Here is a 23,404-nt window from a genome sequence, read left to right on the forward strand (position 1 = left end):
TATGCTAGTCTTTATCTGCCTTCAGCTCACCCTTTTCCCAGCATCCTCCTCTGTTGCACCAACCTTCTGCATGTCCTCCTCCACTACATCCATGAATCTCCTCTGAGCTCCTCGTCGGTTGAAAAGTTCGTTTTTGTTTAGTTTCATGAATCCAGACAAATGGGGACACAAACGTCCTTTTATTTAAGATCCAGTGAAATATACAAGTTTTCCTCACGCCCCGCCAAAATGAACAGTCAGACACAGCTGATGTTTTCTGTTTTTTCTTAAACTGTACGTTACAATGCAAAAACTGGTTTCAGTCTGACTTTAAAGTAAGCAGAAACACATCTTACCCCTCATACAGGATGTTTGAGACTCTTTAACTTTGAATCTTTTCAAAATAAAGGTTTGCACAATTTCTTTACCTGCTCAAGTCACCTGATACGACATATGGATGGATGACATCCCTGCCAATTCTCTTACAAATCATTGATGAATTTCCATGTGGATTCTCTTTCTTCAGCACAGCCACTAGTTTTACTTTGTTTCTGTAAAATCAGCCGGCACGTAGGGATTGCCCATTAGAGCGCTAATCTTCAGCGGTCTAAGGAGCCAGTCCCACAGGCCGAGAGACCGGAGAACGACCCACTGGCAACCTCTGGTCATTGTTCACCAGCCAGCTGTAAGTGGTTAATGTAAAAGAAGGCCGCTACGCCACAAACCTCTCTGTGACTGCCTCCATCACCTGTAGTTTGCATATAAGACGTTGAGTCATCTGCAGACCAGTAAAAGTTGCATCTTCCATGCAAACTTCAGGCAACTGAGGCAGTCTGCCACAGGCCAGAACAACCACAGGAGGCTTTTGTTGCAGCACCATATTTCACCGAGCAACTGCCACAACCACTCGCCACCCAGTCACCAGCAGTGAGTGTTTGCTAGGAGGCCTGTGTGATGACCTCTGACCGCAACACTGTTCTATCAGATTTTATTTAGTGAATAAAATAATATTTTCCATTTTGCTTGCTGTCTCTGAGTTTCAGTTCAGTTTCAATAAAAGATCTTTCGGTTTATTTTCAGTTTTAAACTTTATTACATTTAAGGTAAGTGAAGATTTACTGGGTGACGAAATGTTTCGGATATTTCAGTAGAAATTTAACATTATTAGCTTCAGAATTAGCCTGTCACACTAAAGTGACTCATAATTATCAGAATGTTGTTTGAGGAAACAAAATATATATCTCTCCAGTCTTAAAAGCATTCACAACGATCAGGCCACAGTTCGAACAGTTGCTCTTTAAATTTCTGCCAGATGTCTGATTGTTTCAGTTAAACAGAGGTAAAGGTAACAAACACGTAAAGGATGCCAATTATATTTGTCTGACACATGTATCATATTAAAGCGCAGCGTTTACTTTAAGGCAACATGAAGCCGTGCTGATTTTAACAGAAACGAAGCGAATGGACGACCAGCGACTACCTGCAAGGAAGAAAATCGTTCTGATGATGATTCGGAAAATTATCAGCATGAACACATGAAACTGTATGCTATTTAAAATCAGTTTGATTATTCATGACATTAATAAATCATAGGAAGTATTTATTCATGCAAACTAGGCCACCGGTTGCTGTTAAATGGTCGGTGGCTCACTCTGACAGTTTGAGGTCCTCTTGTCGGGCAGCCCAGCAGATCACTTCGGTGCCGTTTCCCATCTGCTCTGCAGCTTCAGCAACACCGACTACAGATGGTTACTCAGCAAAATCCTCCATCGGCTGAAGTTTGTCTCCAGTGGCAGAGGGTTCAAGATCAACCGAGGCTGGCAGTGTTGTTTCTAAAGACTTTAAACTAATCTCAACACAACTTTACATCTGTTTGGTCCCTAATGGAAACACTTAGAACAAAGAGACATTAGAGGCATGCTACCAGCTGTCGTTAGGAGCTGCCGGGTCGGCGCTCCAGGCGACTCCGTCGGAGCAAAGAGCCGCTCCGATGTCTAGGCTGCAGTATTCTAGTTTTTTTTTAAACACCTCACCGGGACTCAGAGAGGACAGACATGAACGAGCACACAAACACGGCACCACCGAGTGTTTAAAGGGTGTCCAGACTGTGGTTTGACCTAAAGGTGAACTCCATTAGCTCCACACTACATACAGCAGCAAAACAACAGCCGCAGTGTCTCCTCCCCTCTATCTGTCGTCCAGTTTGGGCGAGTCCACCGGCTCCTCGTCTTCATCCTTGTCGTCTTTTGCTCCGATCAGCCGCTGGCGGGCAAAGTCTTCGAAGATGATGTCATCGTCGCTGAGGGAGGGAGAGGTTATGGAAGTTAAATCAGAGACGCTAACTTGGTCATATGATTTTTGGTTTGAAATGAGTAATATGGCACTTATTAAATGTTTATTGTTTCGTATCCGTGGTTACCAGCGTTGGGAGCGTTATTTTTCTGTAACACGTCGCCGCACTAACATCTTAGTTACAATTAGTCGATATTTTACTGGTTAGCAACAAAAAGCTCTCAAACATTTTTGTGAATTCAACTTTCGTTTATGGACGGAATCGCGCCGAGACTCGTTTACAACGCATTTTAATCAGCTGATATGAGACGGTGCCTGGGACGGCTTTGTGTTCAGGCTGGTGAGCGAAGAAACATGTCCGAGCCTCCAAATTTCATAAACATTTGTGAATATAATGAACATGTAATGAAATAAAAAGTGAAAATAAAAAAGGCCAAACATATAAAAACAGTCCTGTGAATTTTTTTCAAACTATATTTACATTTTTTTATTTTCAAACTTGGTCTTTCGACCCACTTTTATATGACAGGGCCACATGAAACAAGACTAAAGTGGAAATGAAGGTTTTCTTCTGCTCTGACAGCAAAACGAGTGGATAAATCCTCCATCCTCTTTACTGTGACCATCGATATCCTCACATCTGTCCATTTCATTTTGTACCAACGCGCCCATCTCCCCAGTGTCTTCATCGCCACACTGTGTTTACTTGCTGAGAGAGCAGAGGGGACAGCAGCCGCGCCACTTTTAAAACAACAACTTTAACCGACGTGAGAAAGCTAACGGGCCATGACCCCGCCCTGCCATTTAGTAATGAGATTAATAATTACAGACGAAGCTGAAGACGAGCTGGAGACGGCAGAAAGAGTGTTTCACTGCTTTTACTTCTTCTTCCCCCTGTACAGACGTCTGAGGTAACAAAGACAGGAAGTGGAAATATTCGTTGGGCTGCACGGAAAGAGGAAATAAAAACACACAAACGAGGAAGTGGCCTCGCTGTTCTGTATTTCATCTTTGCAGCTGGAGTCATTTCCTTTGTTGTTGCGTACGCATGAAATGATAATGAGTAAATTGCAGCGTCGGCTCACAGCGCTCGCGTTTGGCTGTGCTGGCAGCAGAACGAGTTTCCAGTTTAAAGCCCATTTCCTGCAGCTCCCACAGCAGCAGGCATTAAGATGCATTAAGACTGAAACTCTGGAGACGAGTCCATCACTGTTAATGCTGCAGCGGGCGCAGAGGAAACCTGTCTGCTGTCAGTGTTATTGATGAACCCGTAAACCAGAGCAGAACCAATCAGAGTGAGGAGGAGAGGCAGCAGCGAGACGGGAAGACGGCTGCTTACTTTGTGTCAAACTCGATGAGGTTCGCGTCGACTGGAGCCTCGTCTGCAGCTGTGGAGGAGCGAGAGATCACAGTTACACACCTGAGGAAAACTCTTGGCTCGTCTCTGTCAGAGCCAATTCAATCTTCTCACACCGACTCGTTTAAAATCCCCACACACCCTCAGTCTGAGCCTGGCTCCGGTCGTGACGCTCTGACCTGTCAGACAGCCCCGTGGAGCGCCGTCTTTGCGTCTGGAGCTCAGGTTTACTGAGGGAGACCTGATGACTCCGAGCAGCTCAGCTCTGGGTCTGTTCTCCACAACCGCCGCAAACAAGGAGGAAGAACTGCAGCAGGGCCGCAAGCACGGATTTACGTGGGTCTCTAACCGATTGGCGGAGCGGGAAGACCGAGGCTGTGGGCAGGGGAGGAGCCAAATCCCAGTATCACACCAGTGCATTCAGTTACTAATAAAATATGGCTCTGAGGGACGCCGGCTTCACTTAGTGCATGAGTCACATGACACGCCGAACTTTGATGTGAGCGTGGACGGAGCCTGCAGCAGAGAGAGAGCCCTCCTCTTCCAGTTGGGTACACCTGTACAGGTGGCCAGTCTGACGCAGGGCTAACACAGAGAGACAGACAACCACTCACGCTCACATCTGTGGGCGGCAGCTATCTAAAGTAAGCATCTGTGGGAGGAAGCCGGAGTACCCGGAGAGAGCCCACACAGACACGGAGGAAAAGGCTCCGCTGGACTCAAACTCAGGACCTTGCTGCTATGAGGCAACAGTGCTAACCACTGCTCCACCGTGCCGCCCACAGAGAAAGATGAGAACCATGGCTCTGTGGTCGGTCAGATCCAGCTAATGCAAAGACAGCCCGGCTTTGTTAAACCTGACTCAGAGGATGCTCCTGTGCTGTGTCTGCTGGGCTGAACCTCCATGTGTCGCCACCGTCTCATCATCTCTTATTTACATTCGTCTTCTGAGCGTGCGTCCTGATCGCCGCTGCAGACCCTGCAGTTCTGCATTGTCACCTCCCACTAGCGTCTCTATTTTACAGCCCTAGCAGCTCTTGTAGAGCCTGTAGTGGGCGCTTCTAGAGGAGAAGAAGAAGAGTGCCGATTTGTCAGCTGACTCACCGGGAAAGAGATCAGCCTTAAACACCTGAAGATGAATCCACAGCAGCATATTATCAGCATGTGGACATCATGAATACTATTACACTGAACATCAAATATTAATATGCTGCATTACAAATGTCTGCTTTCGAGGTCAGGTGACGCTCTGACCCTTTGAACCTGCGGCTGATAAAGGATGATGTAACGCATCATTTTAACTTCCTGTGTCTGTGAACGTCAGCAGGAACAGGAAGTGTCTCACCTTCCCTGTAGAAGGACTCCTCTAAAGGCTTCGGGTGCATTAACGTGAAGGGCAGCTCGACCGAGACGTCACTGAAACACAGATCATTGGTAACAACACAATAAAAGCATTTATGACCACGTCAGCACTGAGGTGTTCAGTGAGGTGTTCATGCGATCTTTGTAACTCTCGGTGTTTCCATCAATGCGAGAACATGAACGGTTACCTCGCTGCCAGATCTCCAAGGAGCCTGAAATCAATAAAAAGAAAGAGTTTCAGCTTCAATACAAGAGCACAGAGGATTTACGACGAGTGCATCCCAACGCTGTGGACATTTTCACATAACATCTTTCAAACGAACACAGATGCAGATTTGTTATGGTCCATGCACAGTTAAATAGCTTATCTCCAGTTTAGAAATGGGAACTTCTGCCCTCTGATGATTCTGCAGGTTTTTAAATCTTTTGGGCACCAGGTTGTGAGTGTTGATCAGGCGACCGCGTGCCACACGGCTGAGACGGCCGGCCGGGTTTGAGTCCGAACCCCGGGCTTTGCCACATGTCTGCCCCCTCTTTCCTGTCCTAGTCTATCAAATAAAGCTGAAAAGGCCATAAATAACATTTCTGTTTGTCACCAGCTGAGGGGTCTGATTTGTGGACGATATAACCTGAAGCTAAAACGCCACAGTCTGCACAGAGAGCAGAGCGTCACACGACGGCATGACGAACAAGGATTAACATCTGAGCTCAGGGTCAGCAGGCGACCATTTAACATTTAAAGCTCCTCTCGCACGATACTGACCCGCCACGAGACACAACCAGCTTCACTTTGACTTTGTAGGACACGATGATGCCGAGAATCTCCTTATTGGCTCCATCTCTCAACCTGCACAGCAGACAAAATATTCACACGTCACTCTGCTTGGCTGTCTCGGCCCCGCTGGCAGCGAAGGCGGCGTGAAGGCGGCTGGACTCACAGCGTGCTGGACGCCAGGTTGGTGTCCTCGTGCTTCAGTTTTCCGTCCAGAGCGAGACCTCGTTTCTCGCGATTGTTGGCCAGAAACGGAGTGAGGGTGAAAACTTTGCAGAAAGTCGAACTGGGAGCCACAACGTCACTGAGGAGAGGGAAATAGAGAAGCTTCAGCTGATTTCACATTAGAGAGCTCGTCAGCAGCGTCAGTTTTTCGCTTACTCCAACTTTTGATTCCTTAGTGTCAAACTTTATGGATGAAACTCACTCTGACTCCTCGGTGGCCACGGGACATTTGTACTGAGCCGTGTTGAACAGGCAGATGTCGGCGTACTGTCGCACTGTGGACACAAATATCAGCATTTAGGAGGACGTGGAGACGTGGAGATACACACAGGAAGCAGCGCCCTGACTTGCCTGAGATCTTCATCTTCTTCACGGTCTTGTTGGTGTTGTTGGTGACGTGAACGTTGACGCTGATTGGCTCACCGTGGTAATAGATCTGAGACACAACAGACAGATGACCTCACGGCTCACAACAACCTTTATGACATTCACCTGGTTAAATCGGCGTACAGGCTAAAAGTTTGTGTTATTAGGGGCGTGGCCTCCCTGACTGGCAGGTGGATGGTGACACCTAGACCTCTGCACCTTGTTTGTGCTGTTGGAGCCTATTGGAGCATTTCTAATGACATCACGTGACCAATAACATGTGTGCTGGGAGGTCGCTGCACTAACAGAGCGTCCCGGAGTCTGAGCTCCAGTTTAAGTGAAATTCAAAGATTTGATTGGCTGTTACTCTGATGAGCAGGCAAACACTTCCGTTTGTGCTCCATAGATGAGCTCTGCTGGCTGCTGGTGGGTGAACTGAGTGAATCTGTCCCTCAGGAGTTACCTCCTTGTCCAGCGAGGCCTCCAGGTGCAGCGGTTTGTCCGACATCAGGAATTGTCTGGTGGTTTCTGCCGTCGGCTGAGGGCCAGGTTTCTCTGGAGCGTACTGCACCTTCCTGATCACCAGACGCACAGAGTTCCTGCAGCAACACAACATAGCTCAGACATTTATTTCAGAGTGGATGTGTCCCAGATTATTCTGTTCACGTGTGTGTGCGGGCACGAGCGCTCTCAGTTTCATTCATAATTCACGTCTTTGTTGTGCCGCTCGGCCGGACTGCGGCTGACTCACGTTTACCTTTTGTGGATCTTTTCTTCAACATTTTCGGCACAGAAAGCTTTCACCTCAAAGTCGACTCCGCAGGCCTGAGGACACACCACAGCGAGACGTGTCTTCAGATTCATTTAAATCCAGACACGTTTCCACCTTTGAAAGGAGCTTCAAACCCAGAGGGTCTGCACGGCGGCACGAATCGAGCACAAAGCAAAAGAAAATGACAGCGGACGTCGTGGCTTTACCTTTCCGGTGTCCTCCGGTCCCGGCTGCAGGGTGACCGAACACGGCAGGTTCAGAGGAATCTGAAAAGATATGAAATATTCAAAACATCTGAAACATTTATGGGCAGGGCAGAGAGTGAGGATGCTGCGGGTTCCTGCTCCGCCGTCGCTTCTCTTTGTTTTTCTGCATTTTCTGTTTTTGAACTCCAAGAACAAAAAGTTCCTCCTCTGGGTTTGTGAGACGAGAACATCTGTGAGGACGGGAAGCTCCCAGAGAAGACGCTGGACACATGAGTCACTGAGGCTTGATGGATGATGTTACGTGATGAAGCATCATGCACGAGGCAGCGTTTTAGCTGTTGTTTTCCAAACTAATTGAATCATTTATTCATTCATATCTCAACGAACAGCTTCATCTGTCATTATTTTCTACTAATGGATACATTTCCATTAAGTCCGGGATCCTGTTTACATGGATCTTTGTCAACTTTCCATGTAATTTCTCACAAATTGTTCAGAATGATGCAAAGATGAAATGAAGACATTTGATATCCAAGACTTCAAACATGGAGCCTGGCAGCTCGGCACCAATAACACCGGAGTTGGTGCAGCACGCCGAGAAAAAAACTAATTAGAAAAGTCTTAATATTAACGAGGAGGTCTTTGACGGCCTGATAACCACTGCCTGTTAGTGAAACGTGTGACGGCACGTGTCTGTTCACGCGTGTTTTTACTGTCAGTTACATGAAATCAGTATCAAACTGGTCCAACAGTGATGGCTGTGGCTGATGGCAGGGTGTCGTGATCGCCTGTGGTTTGTGTGGAAGACGCCAACTTGTCTGCAAACACTCGCTATGGACTCTCCGAGCTGTAGCAAATTTGCCTTCAAAATAAAAGCCTTTTGAAATGTGTTGGCTGCAGTGGGAAGTTTCACCACGGCTCGGGGAGTAAATGGGGTGTTTGCAAACTGCAGAAACCATGGCAACCAGCATCATCCTTGTGATGGAAAACACCCAGCGACAGCCAGCAACCTCAGCACCAACCGGTCGGGGAATAATCGTCTCCCCTTGCAACCGGAGGCTGCCAGGAAGCTGGTCTGCCTGGATCCAGCACCTCTGTGGGAGAATAAAAGCTAAAAGCACTCTGTCACAGATCAGCGGACAAATATTCAGGTGGCCCGGCGGCCTCCGTACCTCGAAGGTGAACGGGTAGGCGTGTTCTCCCAGTTTTTTAATCAGACGTTCCTGAAGACGAGTCAGAGTCTTCTTCTCTTCGGTGACCGGAGGAAACGCCTGGATGTTCGCCACAAACAGGTCCTTCCGGAACGTCAATCCGAGGACGTCCAAATCCTCGCGACCATAACGGAACGCACACGTCAGAGTCACAAACACTGATGGGGCGAGAACAAAGACAATCAGTGATGGAAGCTGATTAACAGAAAACCGAAACATGTTGCACATTAATGTGAGACGCCATCTTCCTGCTCGTGGTTTTTACAGCAGGACGTGAGCCCAAAGTGAAGCAGCGTGCTCTGATAACACCAGCCAGTGAGGTTTCTGGGTAATCGCTCACATCCACAGCTGCAGCGATTTCTCTGAGCAGCAGCTCAGCTTTCAGCTTTCCCGCACTCGGGCTTCTCACCTTTCCTCTCCTTCAGGTACTCCGGGTCGATCAGAACGACGCCGTCTGCGAGGAGAAAACAAGATCTTCAGCAAAGTCGCTTTTGCTTCAAAAGTCAACTTAAATTTAAATGTGAGTGAAGCTCCAGGATGGAGCCACAGACTGAACAAGATCTCACCGACAGGCTCCACCCGATCCACGTGGTCCACGAAGTCTCTCTTCCCCAGGTAGACGGTGAGCTGAGGGAGGAAGAGCTGCTGTTAGTCAGCCTGAAACTGTCGCTGCTGTTTCGGGCATCAGCAAACTGTCACACCTGCACTGTGCTAAAGGAGGACTCACCTTTCCATTGGGGCTGGCTTTCTTAAACACTCTGCAGACAGAGAGAAGAGCACAGGTCACACTGTTTGAGTATCTCATACTTTTAAATAAAACTGTCCAAGAAAAGTCTGGAAACAGTGAAACAGTCAGAGCGCGCCACACTTCAGGAATAAATTTTAAATTGTCGGAGTTTCTTCTGTTTTAGCAGCAGAAGTGGTTTCTCACATGACCCCTGCCTGTAAAACACCCAGAAAACTCAGACTACCCAAGCTGAGTGAGTCCAGGTGTGCTGCCAGATGTTGGTGCTGATGTATTTTGGGTTTCATGAAGCTCGTGTTGCTCCTAACCCTGCAGATGTGCTCCAGCCCTGAGCTGCGTTCACTCCTCTGAAGGCCACTGTTGGGGAGTAATGGAATACATGTACTGGCATTACATGTTAAATGCAAAATATGAGTAACTGTATTCCATTACAGTTACCACTTAAAAAGGTGGTATTCAGAATACAGTTACTTTGTTGAAATAAATGGATTACACAGCGGTACTTTCCTGTTTCATATGTTCGGCTGTCCCCTCGCTGTTTTTGGTCATTCTACTTGCGGCTGCATAACGACGTGAAGAAGTTTTTAAAAAAATTATTATTCAAAAAAGGATTTGATACGAAAGCAATAAGCAGACATCGGCCTAAAGAGTGTAGCCCAGCTGTGAGTAAGCTGTTAAGACTCGACTGTACGCTGTGTTCCTGTTTTCCTCTGAAACAATAAGTCCCGTTGGAGCCTTTCAACGCCTCTCTCTGTCTCTAGCAAAGTCGACCCACACAACAAAGTAAAGCTAGTTTTCAGCTACGAGCCGACACGAACCCGCCGTATTAGTCAGAGGTCCCTTTACTACAGTTCAGAGCTTCAGTAACAGTAATAAATCACATTCATGTTGTTGTAAAAAGCATGATAATATATTAAGTAATCCAAAGTATTCAGAATAGTTACTCTCATTGAGTAACGTAACGGAATACGTTACAGAATACATTTTGGGGCATGTAATCTGTTACCTGTAGTGGAATACATTCTAAAGTAACCTTCCCAGCTCTGTCTGACACGTTGCTGACCTCATTCGGTCTGAAGCTTTGTCTCCATCTCTTTTCTTCTGACCGAGTGAAACTGAAGGTGGCAGGAGGCGTCCAGCCTGCAGCCGGCAGAGCCTCGGGGAGGCCCTGCTCTCCACACAGGGCCCAAACATCACAAACATCATCTTCACTATGAGAACCTCAAAAGGTTGATTCTGCTCATGTGGACGTAGCATTTTCAGCAGAGACTCAAACCTCAGTCACAGTGAAACTAGCCCACTGAATGAACAGCAAATGTGCTGTTTGTAAGGTTGTAAACCTGAAAACATCCAGATGAACAGAATCAACCTTTTGGGATTTCCTTACCTGGATTACTGAGCATGCATTATCACTTTCATTATCAGAAGCTACTTTGCGCCTGTTTTGTGTATCGTGTCAGAGCAGAGCGATGATGAGCGCCAGGCTGTGACCAGCAGAGCTCTCGTGTCCACAGCTGTGCAGATTTCTGAGCTGAGAGTGATGCAAGAAGAAAACGAGTAAGTCTGGCTTCAGACGGGCTGTGAGTGTCGGAGCAGTGGCTGGATGACGTCTGGTGTTTGCTGGGACCCTGCACAGTCACATATTACAGAGGGTGTGCCGTCAGCAGCTTCCTCTCTGCATTTCTGTCTAATGCTGCCCGACAGCGTGACGCCCCTCTCCTCACCCCGCGTTAATGTTGTCATAAATTAGCTGATGGCTCCATTAGCTTTCAGCTTCCTCCTGAGTGGCTCTTCATCAATCACCAGCATCGGGACGCCGTTTTTAGCCGGAAACCGGAGGGACTCCTGGGAGCTGCCCACTGCACGATCACCTGCTCACCACACTCTCTGCAATTAGTCCAATTAAACCTTAACACGGAGCAGCTCTGCCATCTGAAATCACGAATCAGGCTGAGCGGAGGTAGAGCACCGGCTCTGTGACGGCGACAGCAGACGTTTATCGACCTCAGTGGTCACTTCTTGATTTTTAATCACAGCTGAGTGAACGTGTCGGTTTCAGACAAGGCCGGGACAAAACACGGCGTCCTCACAAACCGCTGTGCTAAACACTGGACATATAAATGCTGGTGTTTGTGTGAAATGAGAGAAAAGATGCTGAAAGCTTCGGTAACAGGAAGCGAGCGTCTGAGAGAGTGTAAACACGATTAAAGATTCATTGAAAGAGAGCAGAGCTGAATCTTCAGAGCCGAGGATGCGGTTAGAGCTTCATCGCACAGACGTGAATCAGTGCAGGGTTACAGCACGAGAGGGGCTCACATTTCATCTGAGCGCGAGTAACGACTTTATCACATCAAAGACGCCAAGACAGCTCAAAGACCAGCAAGAAGGCAGAGCTCCTTTTAAGCAAATATTATTACATTTGTCCACTTTTCCCTTTCTGGGTCCAAAGCTGCTGCCACACAGGCAGAGGTGAAGCACCTGGACAGGTACACCTGTTTAGAACCACCACTGAACCAAACAACAAGCTGAAATCAAAGACGTGTGGAGAAGCACCTGATGTGGGTTCTGACGTCCTCCTGCTCTTTCCTGTTTTCACGTCAGTGCTCAGGTTCATCCAAACTGAGCCCGGTCCCTCTGAGGCTCGTTCACACGTGAATAAACACACTTCCTGTGTAAGAGAGTGATGTGCGTCACCCCAAACACTCTGATGCATCATCATTGCTCCTTATTGTTGGGATTATTGTTGTTATCACTTAACCCTCTCGAGGCAGGCGTTGCAGATTTGCAACAGTTACAAACTAACAACCTGATCACCCCACAGACATATTGTTTTTACTCAGAAGTACCACTGCAGGTATTCGTTTGTGCATTAGCAACAAAAACGTAATTTGAGCCTGAGAGGGTTAAACTGATGTTTAATCCTGAATATCGATGAATATTGACGCGTATGGAGACATTTCTGTCACAATAAAAAACGTGGATTCTTCTACGCAACCATCTGTTGGAAGGACTTTCACTGATTCATTTGCTCTCTTTCTGTGTCAGGAATAAGTTTGGTGCCTTTGAGATTTTCTCACGCGTCGTGGTTCGCTCGTGGTTGGTGCAGGTGAAGCGGCCGCGCCGCTGATCGATCGGCCGCTCTGACACAGGGGGAACGCTAACTGCCCGATCGATGCCTGATTGTTGTGTCAGCTCTGCAGCAGCAGACGGCCGATGATTGAAGACTCCCTCGATACCCAAACTGCAGCAGAGACTCAAACCGGCTTTTTTCGCCTCCTCAGATCTACGACCGTCAGGTGTGACTGGACTGTGTCCGCTTTCCCACAGAGCTGCTTCTCCGTTCTAGCCCTCGGCCGGCTCAGCATTAAAGCTGGACCTGGTTCTGCCGGGCTCAGGAACACGACTGAAAACCACCAGCACGAACGCATGAGGCTCGGCCTCAGCCACGCAGAGAACAGGCAGCTGGTTTCAGATTATATCCAGAGATCACAGATGCTCTGGTCTCTGGGCTGCAGAGGGAGGGACGCTTATCAGCGCTTACTTCATGACACCGGAAACACGGGAATCCAACAGAAACATCTGGCAGCCATTAAAAACATCTGTGCTTCAAACAGGTGTGAGCACAGTGTGAAAATAAAACCCACTGTGGGGAAATAAAGAGACATTTTCAGTGTCCTGACTCACACACCTGAACGACTGTGGAAATCAGTCACTGAAGATGTTTCACCAAGAACCGAAGGGGAACCAGCAGCAGCTGCTTTGGTCTCATTTAGTCAAAATCAACCCAGACCGTCGGGAGCTTTCCCACGGAGGAGCAGGTTTACACGAGCAGCCAGTTCAAACACAAACCTTTATTCCATTTTCTATTAAACACGAAACTCTGTGAAAAGCAGGCTGGAACCTGCAGCTCTCACAGTTACTGTCTCAGGTGATTTATTCTTCGTTCTGTGTGTTAAAACTGGGAAAAGCTCCTGGAGGCTCCGTGAATCCGCTGACTCCTCGGGTCCTCCGGCCAACTTTAGCTTTCACTTTAAAATCCCTGTAATTACTTTTAGGGCCTGGCACAGCCTGACTGCAGCATTAATCAATGAGCTGCTGATCACACTTACCGCTGACAGCTTTATTGGTACAGCACCTTTTAACAGTGAGCAAAATCTAAATCTTTATATGAAACAAAATGAGCAGATATAAAATAAAGACGAGGCCACGAGAACTGAAACCAGCCCGTTGTTTGTTTTTTAAAGAATAGAATATCTTTACACAGGAAAGATATGTACAAGTTACACATACACCTGCACACATACAGATACACCCATACAAACATGCACGGGGGGCGTGTCCAGGGTGTGAGGGGTCCTTGATGATGATGCTGGCTTTCTGCTGAAGTCTGCCAGTATAAATGTCTCTGAGGGGGTCAGTGAGGTGCCGATTGCCCGCTCTGCTGCCCTCACCACCCGCTGCAGTTTCCTCTTGCCCTCCATGGTGCAGCAGTTGAACCAGAGTGTGCAGCAGGAGGTCAGAAATCTCTCGATGGTGGAGCGGTTGTGGTTAATTAGCAGTCTCTGGGGTAACTGGGCCTGACGTAGTTTCCTGAGGAAGTATAGCCATTGTTGTGCTTTCCCTACCTGGTGGGAGATGTTTGTGGACCAGGTGAGGCTGGCCGAGATGTGTGCTCCGAGGAACTTAAAGCTCTCCACCCTTTCTACCTCCTCCATCAATGTAGAGGGTGGAGTGCTCAGTCGATTACCATCTCCTTGGTCTCGGCTGTGTTCAGATGCAGGTTGTTGTCGTCATCGCTTCAGATGCTGAACCTCCTCTCTGTAGCTGAATCATCGCTGTTGTCGATCAGTCCTATGATGGTGGTGTCAGCAAATTTTATGGGAGAAAAGTGAGTATAAGAGGGGACTGAGGACACACCCCTGTGGGACACCTACATTCAGGATGAGGGTGGAGGAGGTGTGCTCTCCCATCCTGATGTTCTGGGGTCACGCAGGAAGTCCAGTATCCAGCTGCACAGTGAGCTGCTGAGTCATGAGTTGCTTATTAACCAGTTTGTGGGGTTGGACTGTGTTGAAGGCAGAGCTGGTCCACAAACGGCATTCTCACACAGGTGTTGCTACTGTCCAGGTGAGGGCTGTGTGAAGAGCTGTTATTATGGCGTCCTCTGTCGACCTGTTTGCCCAGTATGTAAACTGGTGTGGCCGGTCCTCACTGCAGTAAAAGTACTAACACCAACCAAAAGTAGAAGAGGAAATATCCGGTAAGAGTCAAGCTCAAGGAACGCAGCGGTAACTCAAACAACCACAGCATGCAGAAGAGCATCTCTGAGGCCAAAGCAGCAGCAGGAGACCACACCGCTGCTGCTCAGGTCAGCAAAGGAAACTGAGGTTAAAGTTCACACAAACTCACAAAGGTGGAAAAACGCGTCCTGGTCTGATGAGCGCCGATTTGCGTCTGCGTTCAGCTGCTGCAGGTGTGATCGTCTCAGCGCTCAGATCTCCTCACACCAGCTTCATGAACCGTTCGCTGCACTCAGAGCAGCGACGGGAGATTCTCATCAAATCTGCAGCAGCTGTGTGCTGATGTCACAATGATGTCATAACGACGTGGACCAAAATCCCCGAACAGAACGGGTACAGCAGAGCTCTGTGTGGAGCAGCACCTTTTCATTCCCTCCCTCCTGATGTTCACAGCGGTCGTATGTGAATGTTAAACGAGTCACAAAGAAACCTGAGAGCGTGACGTGGCTCAGCTCTGTCCACTTACCCTCCACACAAGCACTCGAACAGATTCTGGGGCTGACGCTGCTTCCTGTGAAAACCTCCTCAGAGAGTCTCCCGAGCTGCTCTGTATGTCTGACTGATCAGCGGAGCTCGTTAATATTCTCCCGACACGACTCGTTCAGATCATTGAGCCCGAAAACACAGAAACACACTCAGACGACGGCAGCGCAGAAACGCTCCGCTGCCACATTCACCATCAGAATGAGCTGAAACATGTTTCTGCACGTCTCCTTTATTAGAGCTTCATTTTAGTGCGAGTCACAAACTGAAAGAAAAGGATGTGTGTGTGTGTGTGTGTGTGTGTGTATGTGTGTGTGTGTGTGTGTGTGTGTGCGTGTGTGTGTGTGTGTGTGTGTGTGTGTGTGTGTGTGTGTGCGTGTGCGTGTGTGCGTGTGTGTGTGCGTGTGCGTGTGTGTGTGTGTGTGCGTGTGTGCGTGTGTGTGTGCGCGTGCGTGCGTGCGTGCGTGCGTGCGTGCGTGCGTGCGTGTGTGTGTGTGTAGGTAGGTGCGTGCATGCGTGTGTCAGATGACCAGCAGTCAGAGAGGCAGAGGCCAAGCGTCCATCATCAGTGTCACTACGTCCGCCGTACTCAGAAAAGACTTCATGTCTCAGCCAATCCGGGCTCTGATGGCAGGTGCAGCAGTCTAAGCAGACCTTTAAAGTGGTTTACAGGAGGACTGCTCTCAAGTGCAGGCAGAGATACACAAGCAGCTGTTTGCAGACACCTGATCTCAGCCCAGACTCTCTCAGACAAATATTAAGAGCCCGATATGCAGAAAAACACCATCAACTGACTAAAGATGTGCAGGAACCAAAACTGCTCGAGTTCCTCATCAATAAGCCAGAAAGTCCCGGTTGCATCTGAGCATGCCCAGTTGGCCTGAAATACAGTACAGTGCAAAAGTTTTAGGCAGGTGTGAAAAACTGCTGTAAACAAAGAACGCTTTCAAAAATATAAATGATTGTTTATTGTCCCTAAATGTATTCTGTAGCAGGACAACGAGCCCAAACACACCGCCAAAGTCATGAAGAACTATCTCCAGTGTAAGTACTGGAAGTGATGGTGCGGCTCCCACAGAGCCCTGACATCAACATCATCGCGTGTGCCTGGTTACATGAAGAGACAGAAGGATGCAGATTAAGAGAAGATCTGTGCTTAGTTCTCCGAGACGTTTGGAACAACCTACCAGCCGAGTGCTCACACCAAATCCTGATTTCTCTTTTGTTCATTCACCGCATTTTGTTAATGGATGAGAATAAATGATTAAAACTTTTGTTTTGCAGCTCTGTCACTGAGGACACACCTGCAGGGTGAGCAGCACTGATGAGTTACAGGATGCACGCTGTCCACATCCACGAAAAACTACAAATAAGACATATTTAACTAAAACGAAAGAGTGCTGCCGTCTCAGACCACCTAAAGAAATGTGTCATCACGTCACAAGACCCTAACAGTTCCAACAAGACCCCAAAGCTAAGCTTAGCCGGTAAGTCCACAAGGAGACCTGAGGCAGTCATGCCTTACACAGCTGATGGATAAAAGACCAGGACTCCCTGTGGGACGCTGGCCTCGATCATGAGGGGGCAAAAAGTCCCAGAACCAAAATCAGAACCTGAATGATAATGTCATACCCCACCAGCTGTAAGATGAGCTACAGAACCTCATCCAGGACTCCCCACCTCCACCCTCGGGCTGAGGAGAAACCTGCTGTTGGTACTTGCCTGGTTTCAACAGCATCACGGTTGCTAACAGGCTCAGGTGTATTACGGTGCTACTCACCTGGTTTGAAGTTCTGAAGACATTTTGGCTATGAGCTAATGTTTTAGAGTGGATGGGGCAACAGGTTGTTTTCAGTCTGTTATGAAAGCCTGTGTGAAAGCTACACTGTGGTTATGTCACACCGTGATGGTGACGTGCGGCAGAGATTAACCTGCACAGCGCTTTCAGGTGCATCTGCTCGTCATTGCCATTAAACGAGTGACGTTTTCATCAAACGCTGTTATATTTCATCCTGCGGGGTTTTATAGCCAGCACTCAACTTTAACTTGACAGCTTTGCTGGGAGGAATGTGGCGCGCTGCAGGGTGTTTTCCCAGCGCTGTGCTTGTGTATAAGTGTTTGATTCACCTGCCAGTAGGGGGCAGACTGAGCAGTCTGTGCTACATTAGCACCAGTTTTGCAGAAGCAGTGTGGGGCAGTGGGGAAATCACTGCACCTGCAGCGTGCTCGGTTCGTCTGTTTCATCTGAAGTGTTTCTGCGACACTGCTGAGGTCTGAGGGGTGGAGCGCACTCAGCTGGAAGCTTTCTTCCTGCTGCTCACCTAAAAACAAAGGAAACGGAGGCTTTGGGCCGACTTTCTGATTCCAGTTCTCAGTGGACCTTTTTCCTTCTGACCCGGAGGTGTGTGTGGCGGCCATGATAGGAGTCGGCGGATCCTCCAAATAACAAAACGTTGGTGAGATGATAACACTGCTGTCGATGCTACGAGGGTCGCCACAGCTTTAACCTCAGACTCTGAGCAGTTTGGAAGCAGCTGAAGCTTCCTTTATTACCTCCTTTAGTAAAGGATGCATCAGAGCTTCCTTTATGAAACGAAAGGAGATGATGCCGTCCCACAATTCACAGCAACGACCCATCAGACCTTACAGTAAACAAACAGGTCATCATGTGACTTACTGCTGAGTTACCCACCAAATGACGGCCATCTTTGATCGACCACAGGTGAGCTCTCACCGTGTTACTGTGTGCATGTGCGCACCGTCTGCACACAGCAACCAATGAGAGCACAGCAGGTATCTGAGAGGAGCTTTTTGTAGTCCACCCGCAGGACTTTGTAGTTTCACCGCAGCAGAGCCTCATTATTATTATTAACAGTCTGTTTAAGGACAGCTGATTCTCCGAGTGCCGCAGTCCTGCTCTTCAAGTCCTTGTAAACAATCCTTTACATCTTTACTTCCCTTCCACTGAGGTCAAGGAAATGTAATTTGAGAAGACGCATGAGGTCCTTTTTTCACTATTTAACCACAAAGACTCATCTGCTTTCTGCAACAAGAACTAAAGCCGCTGAATGTTTGCACCGGTCCGTGGAAACTCAGGGAGGTTCTGTTGGTTCCTGCAAGCGTGAAGTTCTTCACATTTACATTCAGTCCAAACGGGTACAGGAGCCAGTCTGTGCACCACAGTGGATTTTAAACACAGCCCCATTTCAGGCGCACAGACTAACAACATTTCTAACTTTTATGATACTTTTATTGGGTGAAAGTGTTTAGCAGTCAACAGCAGGACGCCGCCACATGCCGCACTCGTTCAGCTGCTTCCTGTTTGTGGGTCTCTGCCTTCAGCTTTAGTATTTAAACGCAAACAAGTTCAACACTTAACCTGCTTAAAGAGGGAACAGGCCTCGCTCGCTGATCAAAGTGCTCCTTCATCAGCTGTCTATGTTTGGAGAAGCTAGACTGTATAAAACCTACACGGAACAAAATAACAAACACGTGTCCTGAGTGCAACACTAAAGCTCCTGACCTCACCGCCACCAGGAGCCTTCACACACGTCACCGCCTGCATTGGTGCTCGTACTCATGAAACAGCCTCAGTGCATCAAGGGTGTTGATCTGGGACAGCCAAGTATCCCAGAATGCATTGCACACAAAACAGCAAGCAGCAGTGGCAACAGCAGCAAAGCTGGAAGCTGGAGTAAACTTTCTGTTGTTGTGCCACAAAAGTCAGTTTTAATTTAGTTGTTTGGGCTTCATATCTGTGGGACTCATCACAGGTTTGAGTCGACTGATCAAAATATTGCCAAACTGAAAACTCCAGGGACGTTTTTTCGCCCTTTTCTTGGATGTCTCTGGGTCTGACACAAATATTGCTGCATCTCGACCTGATCACACACCTGAAGGATGTCCTAAAATACTTTAAGCTGCACACTTTGTCATTGTTTGTCTCTTGTAAGCATTGGAGAGACGATGACTCAGTAGTCCTGTTGTAGTTCTCTGAAGTGCATCGCCGGGGGCGTACGCATAGTTGGTCTCTGCAGATTGGTCAGGCAGGCGTGAAGACGTCCACACCAATCATCAGCTCACCATCTCATGAAGAAATTTACATCACTAGCAGATTCGCAGACACGGAAAAGGTCTTGACAAGCACACGCCCAAATGGTGGTCCTTCCATGAAGCTACACCATTAGTGTGCATAAGCTGCCTTGTTGGGGACGCCTTCCCCGTGTTACGGCCTCATTGGTGGGACCCAGTCTCATTGCCCCATCTAGGAAAGGGGCTCATCAGTGAGAGCCTAGTTGTTGAGCCTTTGCCCTCGTGTGATTCCTCCATCACCACAGGCTTTCAGCACACTGTTGAAGGTGGAGGATTATGGATCGGACCAACAGCTGGTCAAATTGCCAGCGGTCCCCAACCCCCGGGCCTCGGACCGGTACCGGTCCGTGAGTCGTTTGGTACCGGGCCGTGAGAGTTGAGACTCGGGTGTGAAATGTATGGTTTTCAGGGGTTTTAGCGGTTTTTAGTGTTATTTTGTTATCGTTTTTTTCGTTACCTCGGTTTTCCTGGGTCTTTTCATGTGTGTTATGAATAAATCTTCTTTTTTTCGGTACCAGTACTAGTTTTATTTTGTTGTATTTATCCGCGGCACCTTAAAGGCCGGTCCGTGAAAGTATTGTCGGGCACAAACCAGTCCGTGGCGCAAAAAAGGTTGGGGACCGCTGCACTAGGCTCCAAAATATTTAATTTGGTCAAAGTGCCAGCGAAGTCCTGACACTGAGGATCCCTGAGTTCTCAGTCTGATACTGGGAATGCAAATGTGTGATTCTTCCTTGAAAAATATCAGCTGTGGAACAAATAAGCTGATGTTTTGATCCAGCTTCCTGTTAGGAGGCTCTTTCAAAGCTTCGCCTAACCTGAGATTGTGAAGTTCCTCTGGTGGGTGTACAAGGAGTCAAAGAGCGAGTCAGCTGACACTGACTGTAATGGACTAAGAAAGCCCTGGATTTTGAACCCAAAGCTGTAGTTCCTCTGACGTCCAGCAGAGACAGCAGTGAGTCCACCTCACAGACTATCCAGCAAAGAAAACGTGTTTCCAGCCTGATACACAAGCTGTTCTGCTTCATAACACTTTTAATAACGCACCTAGATTAAAGTTTGCATTATTAGGGGCGTGGCCTCTCTGACCAACAGGTGGATGGGGACACAGGCGGCTGCAACTGCTAGCTGGCTGCTAGAGTTCACCTAAGCTAACTCGAGTCCCTGCACTGGACCTCTGGACTGTTGCTGTCAGAGCCTTTTGGAGCATTTTCAATGGCATTATCTGACCAATAACGTGGCTGCGGATGTTGATTGGATGTTACTGATCAGCAGGTGAAGAGTTTCATTAAAGCTGGTGGAGAGGTGAGACATGGGCTCAGAACCCCTGTAACCTCCTAGCACAGATCCAGAACTTGTCCCAGTAAATCAGTCACGCTCTCCTGTCAGAAACATGACGTCTGCTTTCTGTGGTGATACTGGAGTGATAACAGGTGTGTTAGGAGGCTGTGGGTGTGCTGGTTTAGGCGAGAGCTGTTCAAGTCCTGTTTGGACTTTTGTATTTCAGTCTTTGGGTTTGGGCCGTTTCTTCCAGTTCAGGAGCAGTTTGTCATTTTCATTGTGACTGTCACAAAGATGCACAGAGAGCGCCAGCCTGTCTGAACATGGTCACACCCTGATGCGTATCTGTTATCGCCACAGTCTGGGATCAAATATTTTAACTAATAAAAACTAAAAACAGCCTCTTCTGATTTGGCCTCCTGACACATAGTTAAATGTTTTCCTGGCTTTTCTTTGTTTTAGTTTTGCAGCTCTGTGACTGCATTTCTCTGTCGTGCACTCGGAGTAACAGCGGCTGTAAAACATGAGCTCGCCTTTAAACCCTCCAGATGACGCGTGAATGAATCAGAGTGACACACGCTTACATACTTTTACTACAGTATCACTACAAGTACTGGCAGTGATATATTTCTCTGGTAATCTTGTTTCTTTCACAAAGATGGGTTTCCCCCCCATGTTTCCTGTGTGTCTGACTGTCAAAATAAAAGACAGAAAAGCCCCAGGCAAACACAGCAAACCTGTCAGTGCCATCGAGACGTCACAGTCCTCGAGGTTCGGACACAACGTTATGTAACGTTACAGCAACACACACACACACACACACACACCTCCTAACGGATCGATCTGTGTGACACACACACACATTTATCAGGGTGCATTACTGCACACACCCATTAAATCTTACCTTGTTCCTTTATCTCCCATCCCGACGATGTCGACAGCAGCCGGGCGGAGAGATGATGGAGGAGGATGGAGGGATGCCGTCACCGTGGAAACTGAGGGCAGGATATCTCTCTCTCTCTCTTTCTCTCTCGCTCTTTCTCACTCAGGAAGCCGTTGTCATGCCATCAGAGTGTCCTCAGCAGGAGGAAAAACCTCCATCTGAGCTGCGACTGAACGAAGGACTGACTGAATCCACCACTCTGCCCCTCCTCCTCTTTAACTCGCCTCCTTCCTTCCTCTCAGCGCCTGGCATGCTCTCCCCCTCTCTCTTCTGTCAGACTCATTAGCAGTAAAACATGTTAAAACAGGAGACACCCAGAGGACAGATTATATTTCTGTCTGACAGGAGCATCACACTGACAGCTGGACTCTGACCTCCACCCTCCTTACATCTGTCCTTCATTAAATAAATATTTATTTCCTCTAAATTTGGACACTTTCCAGGCTTGAATGTTTACAGCCCGAGGAAGGAAACGAAGAAAGTCGCTGTCGTTCTTTCTATGAACATTCACTGCCAGCTGCGCATCTCTGCGTTTAATCCAACCCTCAGTACTGACTTTTAAGCATGTTTACATCTCGTCATTAGTGACTTCTTACAACCAGTCGCCCCCTGCTGGACATTTAGTGCAGGAGTTTAGGCAGTGTCGTACTCGGGTTCAGTCACATCAGTGTGAAGCAGTTCAGGTTTCTCTCTCATCATGCTTTATAAATGTATGGGCTCGCACCACACGCCCCTGCGTGAGGCCCACTGTTTTTATTTATTCACATTAATGTGGCCATTAATCTTTACGTACAGCACTGACACTTTATATTTGCGTCCTGCAGTTCCCCATCTCATCCTGCTGCTCTTAAATCGCGAGTGATGGAAGTTTTTAGTTTGTCCAGAAGGGGAAGGGCGTCTGTTTCAGGGGCCTCGGGATCTGGTCTGAGGATTTCATGGGTCCAGCTTTCCTTGGGGTGGTTGACAACTGAGCACATAAGAAAAGCTGTTGAATTAGCCATCGATTGACATCCTTAGCCTCACCTGTGACTGAAGCTATGGGTACTCAGACCTAGTTTCAAAGAGCAGAGGTAACCCCAAGGTAGTATTAGACACCGTTAGTGATATAGTTGCTCCTGCTCCACCTGCTGTCCCAATTTCATTGAATGAAGATTGTGAAAACTTTCTTTGTTGAAAAAGTCAGCATTGTTAGGAACAATATATCTCCTTCTGTGTCTCTTGTCTGCTCCAACCCCACCTAGTCCTGTTATAAGGTTTTTAACCTGTGTCCTTACCTAAACTGGTCAAATTAGTTAATTTGATTAAAAAGCGTCCTCCTGCTCTCCTGATATTTTACCTGGATCTTTGTTTACAAATGTCTTTCAGTCTATCGGTCCCTGTGTGCTGACAATTATCAATACTTCATTGGTTTCTGGTCAGGTCCCTGTTTATTGTAAGAATGCTGTCATTCACTCACTGGTTTTATTTTATTTGTTTATCAAGAGATCATACAGTGGGGCAAAAAAGTATTTAGTCAGCCACCGATTGTGCAAGTTCCCCCACCTAAAATGATGACAGAGGTCAGTAATTTGCACCAGAGGTACACTTCAACTGTGAGAGACAGAATGTGAAAAAAAAATCCATGAATCCACATGGTAGGATTTGTAAAGAATTTATTCGTAAATCAGGGTGGAAAATAAGTATTTGGTCAATAACAAAAATACAACTCAATACTGTGTAACATAACCTTTGTTGGCAATAACAGAGGTCAAACGTTTACTATAGGTCTTTACCAGGTTTGCACACACAGTAGCTGGTATTTTGGCCCATTCCTCCATGCAGATCTTCTCGAGAGCAGTGATGTTTTGGGGCTGTCGCCGAGCAACACGGACTTTCAACTCCCGCCACAGATTTTCTATGGGGTTGAGGTCTGGAGACTGGCTAGGCCACTCCAGGACTTTCAAATGCTTCTTACGGAGCCACTCCTTTGTTGCCCGGGCGGTGTGTTTTGGATCATTGTCATGTTGGGAGACCCAGCC

General features: G+C 47.7%; 1 protein-coding gene across 1 annotated transcript; it reads right to left on the bottom strand.

Moving 5' to 3' along the window:
* Positions 1-140: 140 nt before the first annotated feature.
* Positions 141-22,965, bottom strand: arrb1 (arrestin, beta 1). The gene is made up of 16 exons (XM_080888120.1): positions 21,348-22,965; positions 9,270-9,300; positions 9,109-9,169; positions 8,952-8,996; positions 8,504-8,700; positions 7,332-7,391; positions 7,111-7,178; positions 6,817-6,952; positions 6,339-6,423; positions 6,190-6,262; positions 5,929-6,066; positions 5,754-5,837; positions 5,179-5,202; positions 4,974-5,044; positions 3,611-3,659; positions 141-2,278 (listed from the first exon to the last, which is right to left on the bottom strand). The coding sequence occupies exons 1-16, from the start codon at positions 21,365-21,367 to the stop codon at positions 2,167-2,169; spliced, it is 1,254 nt and encodes a 417-aa protein (XP_080744246.1). The 5' UTR covers positions 21,368-22,965; the 3' UTR covers positions 141-2,166.
* Positions 22,966-23,404: the final 439 nt, after the last annotated feature.

This window comes from Rhamphochromis sp. 'chilingali' (assembly GCF_963969265.1).
Source record: "Rhamphochromis sp. 'chilingali' genome assembly, chromosome: 8".
NCBI lineage: Eukaryota > Metazoa > Chordata > Actinopteri > Cichliformes > Cichlidae > Rhamphochromis > Rhamphochromis sp. 'chilingali'.

What these genes read in the sequence shown, in the direction of transcription:
- arrb1 (XM_080888120.1), bottom strand. Translation starts at nt 21,367, where the DNA reads ATGGGAGATAAAGGAACAAG. An exon ending in ATGGGAGATAAAGGAACAAG is followed by an intron (nt 9,301 to 21,347) that starts GTAAGATTTAAT and finishes CTCTGTCTGCAG; the next exon opens with AGTGTTTAAGAAAGCCAGCC. An exon ending in GTACCTGAAGGAGAGGAAAG is followed by an intron (nt 8,701 to 8,951) that starts GTGAGAAGCCCG and finishes TCGCCCCATCAG; the next exon opens with TGTTTGTGACTCTGACGTGT.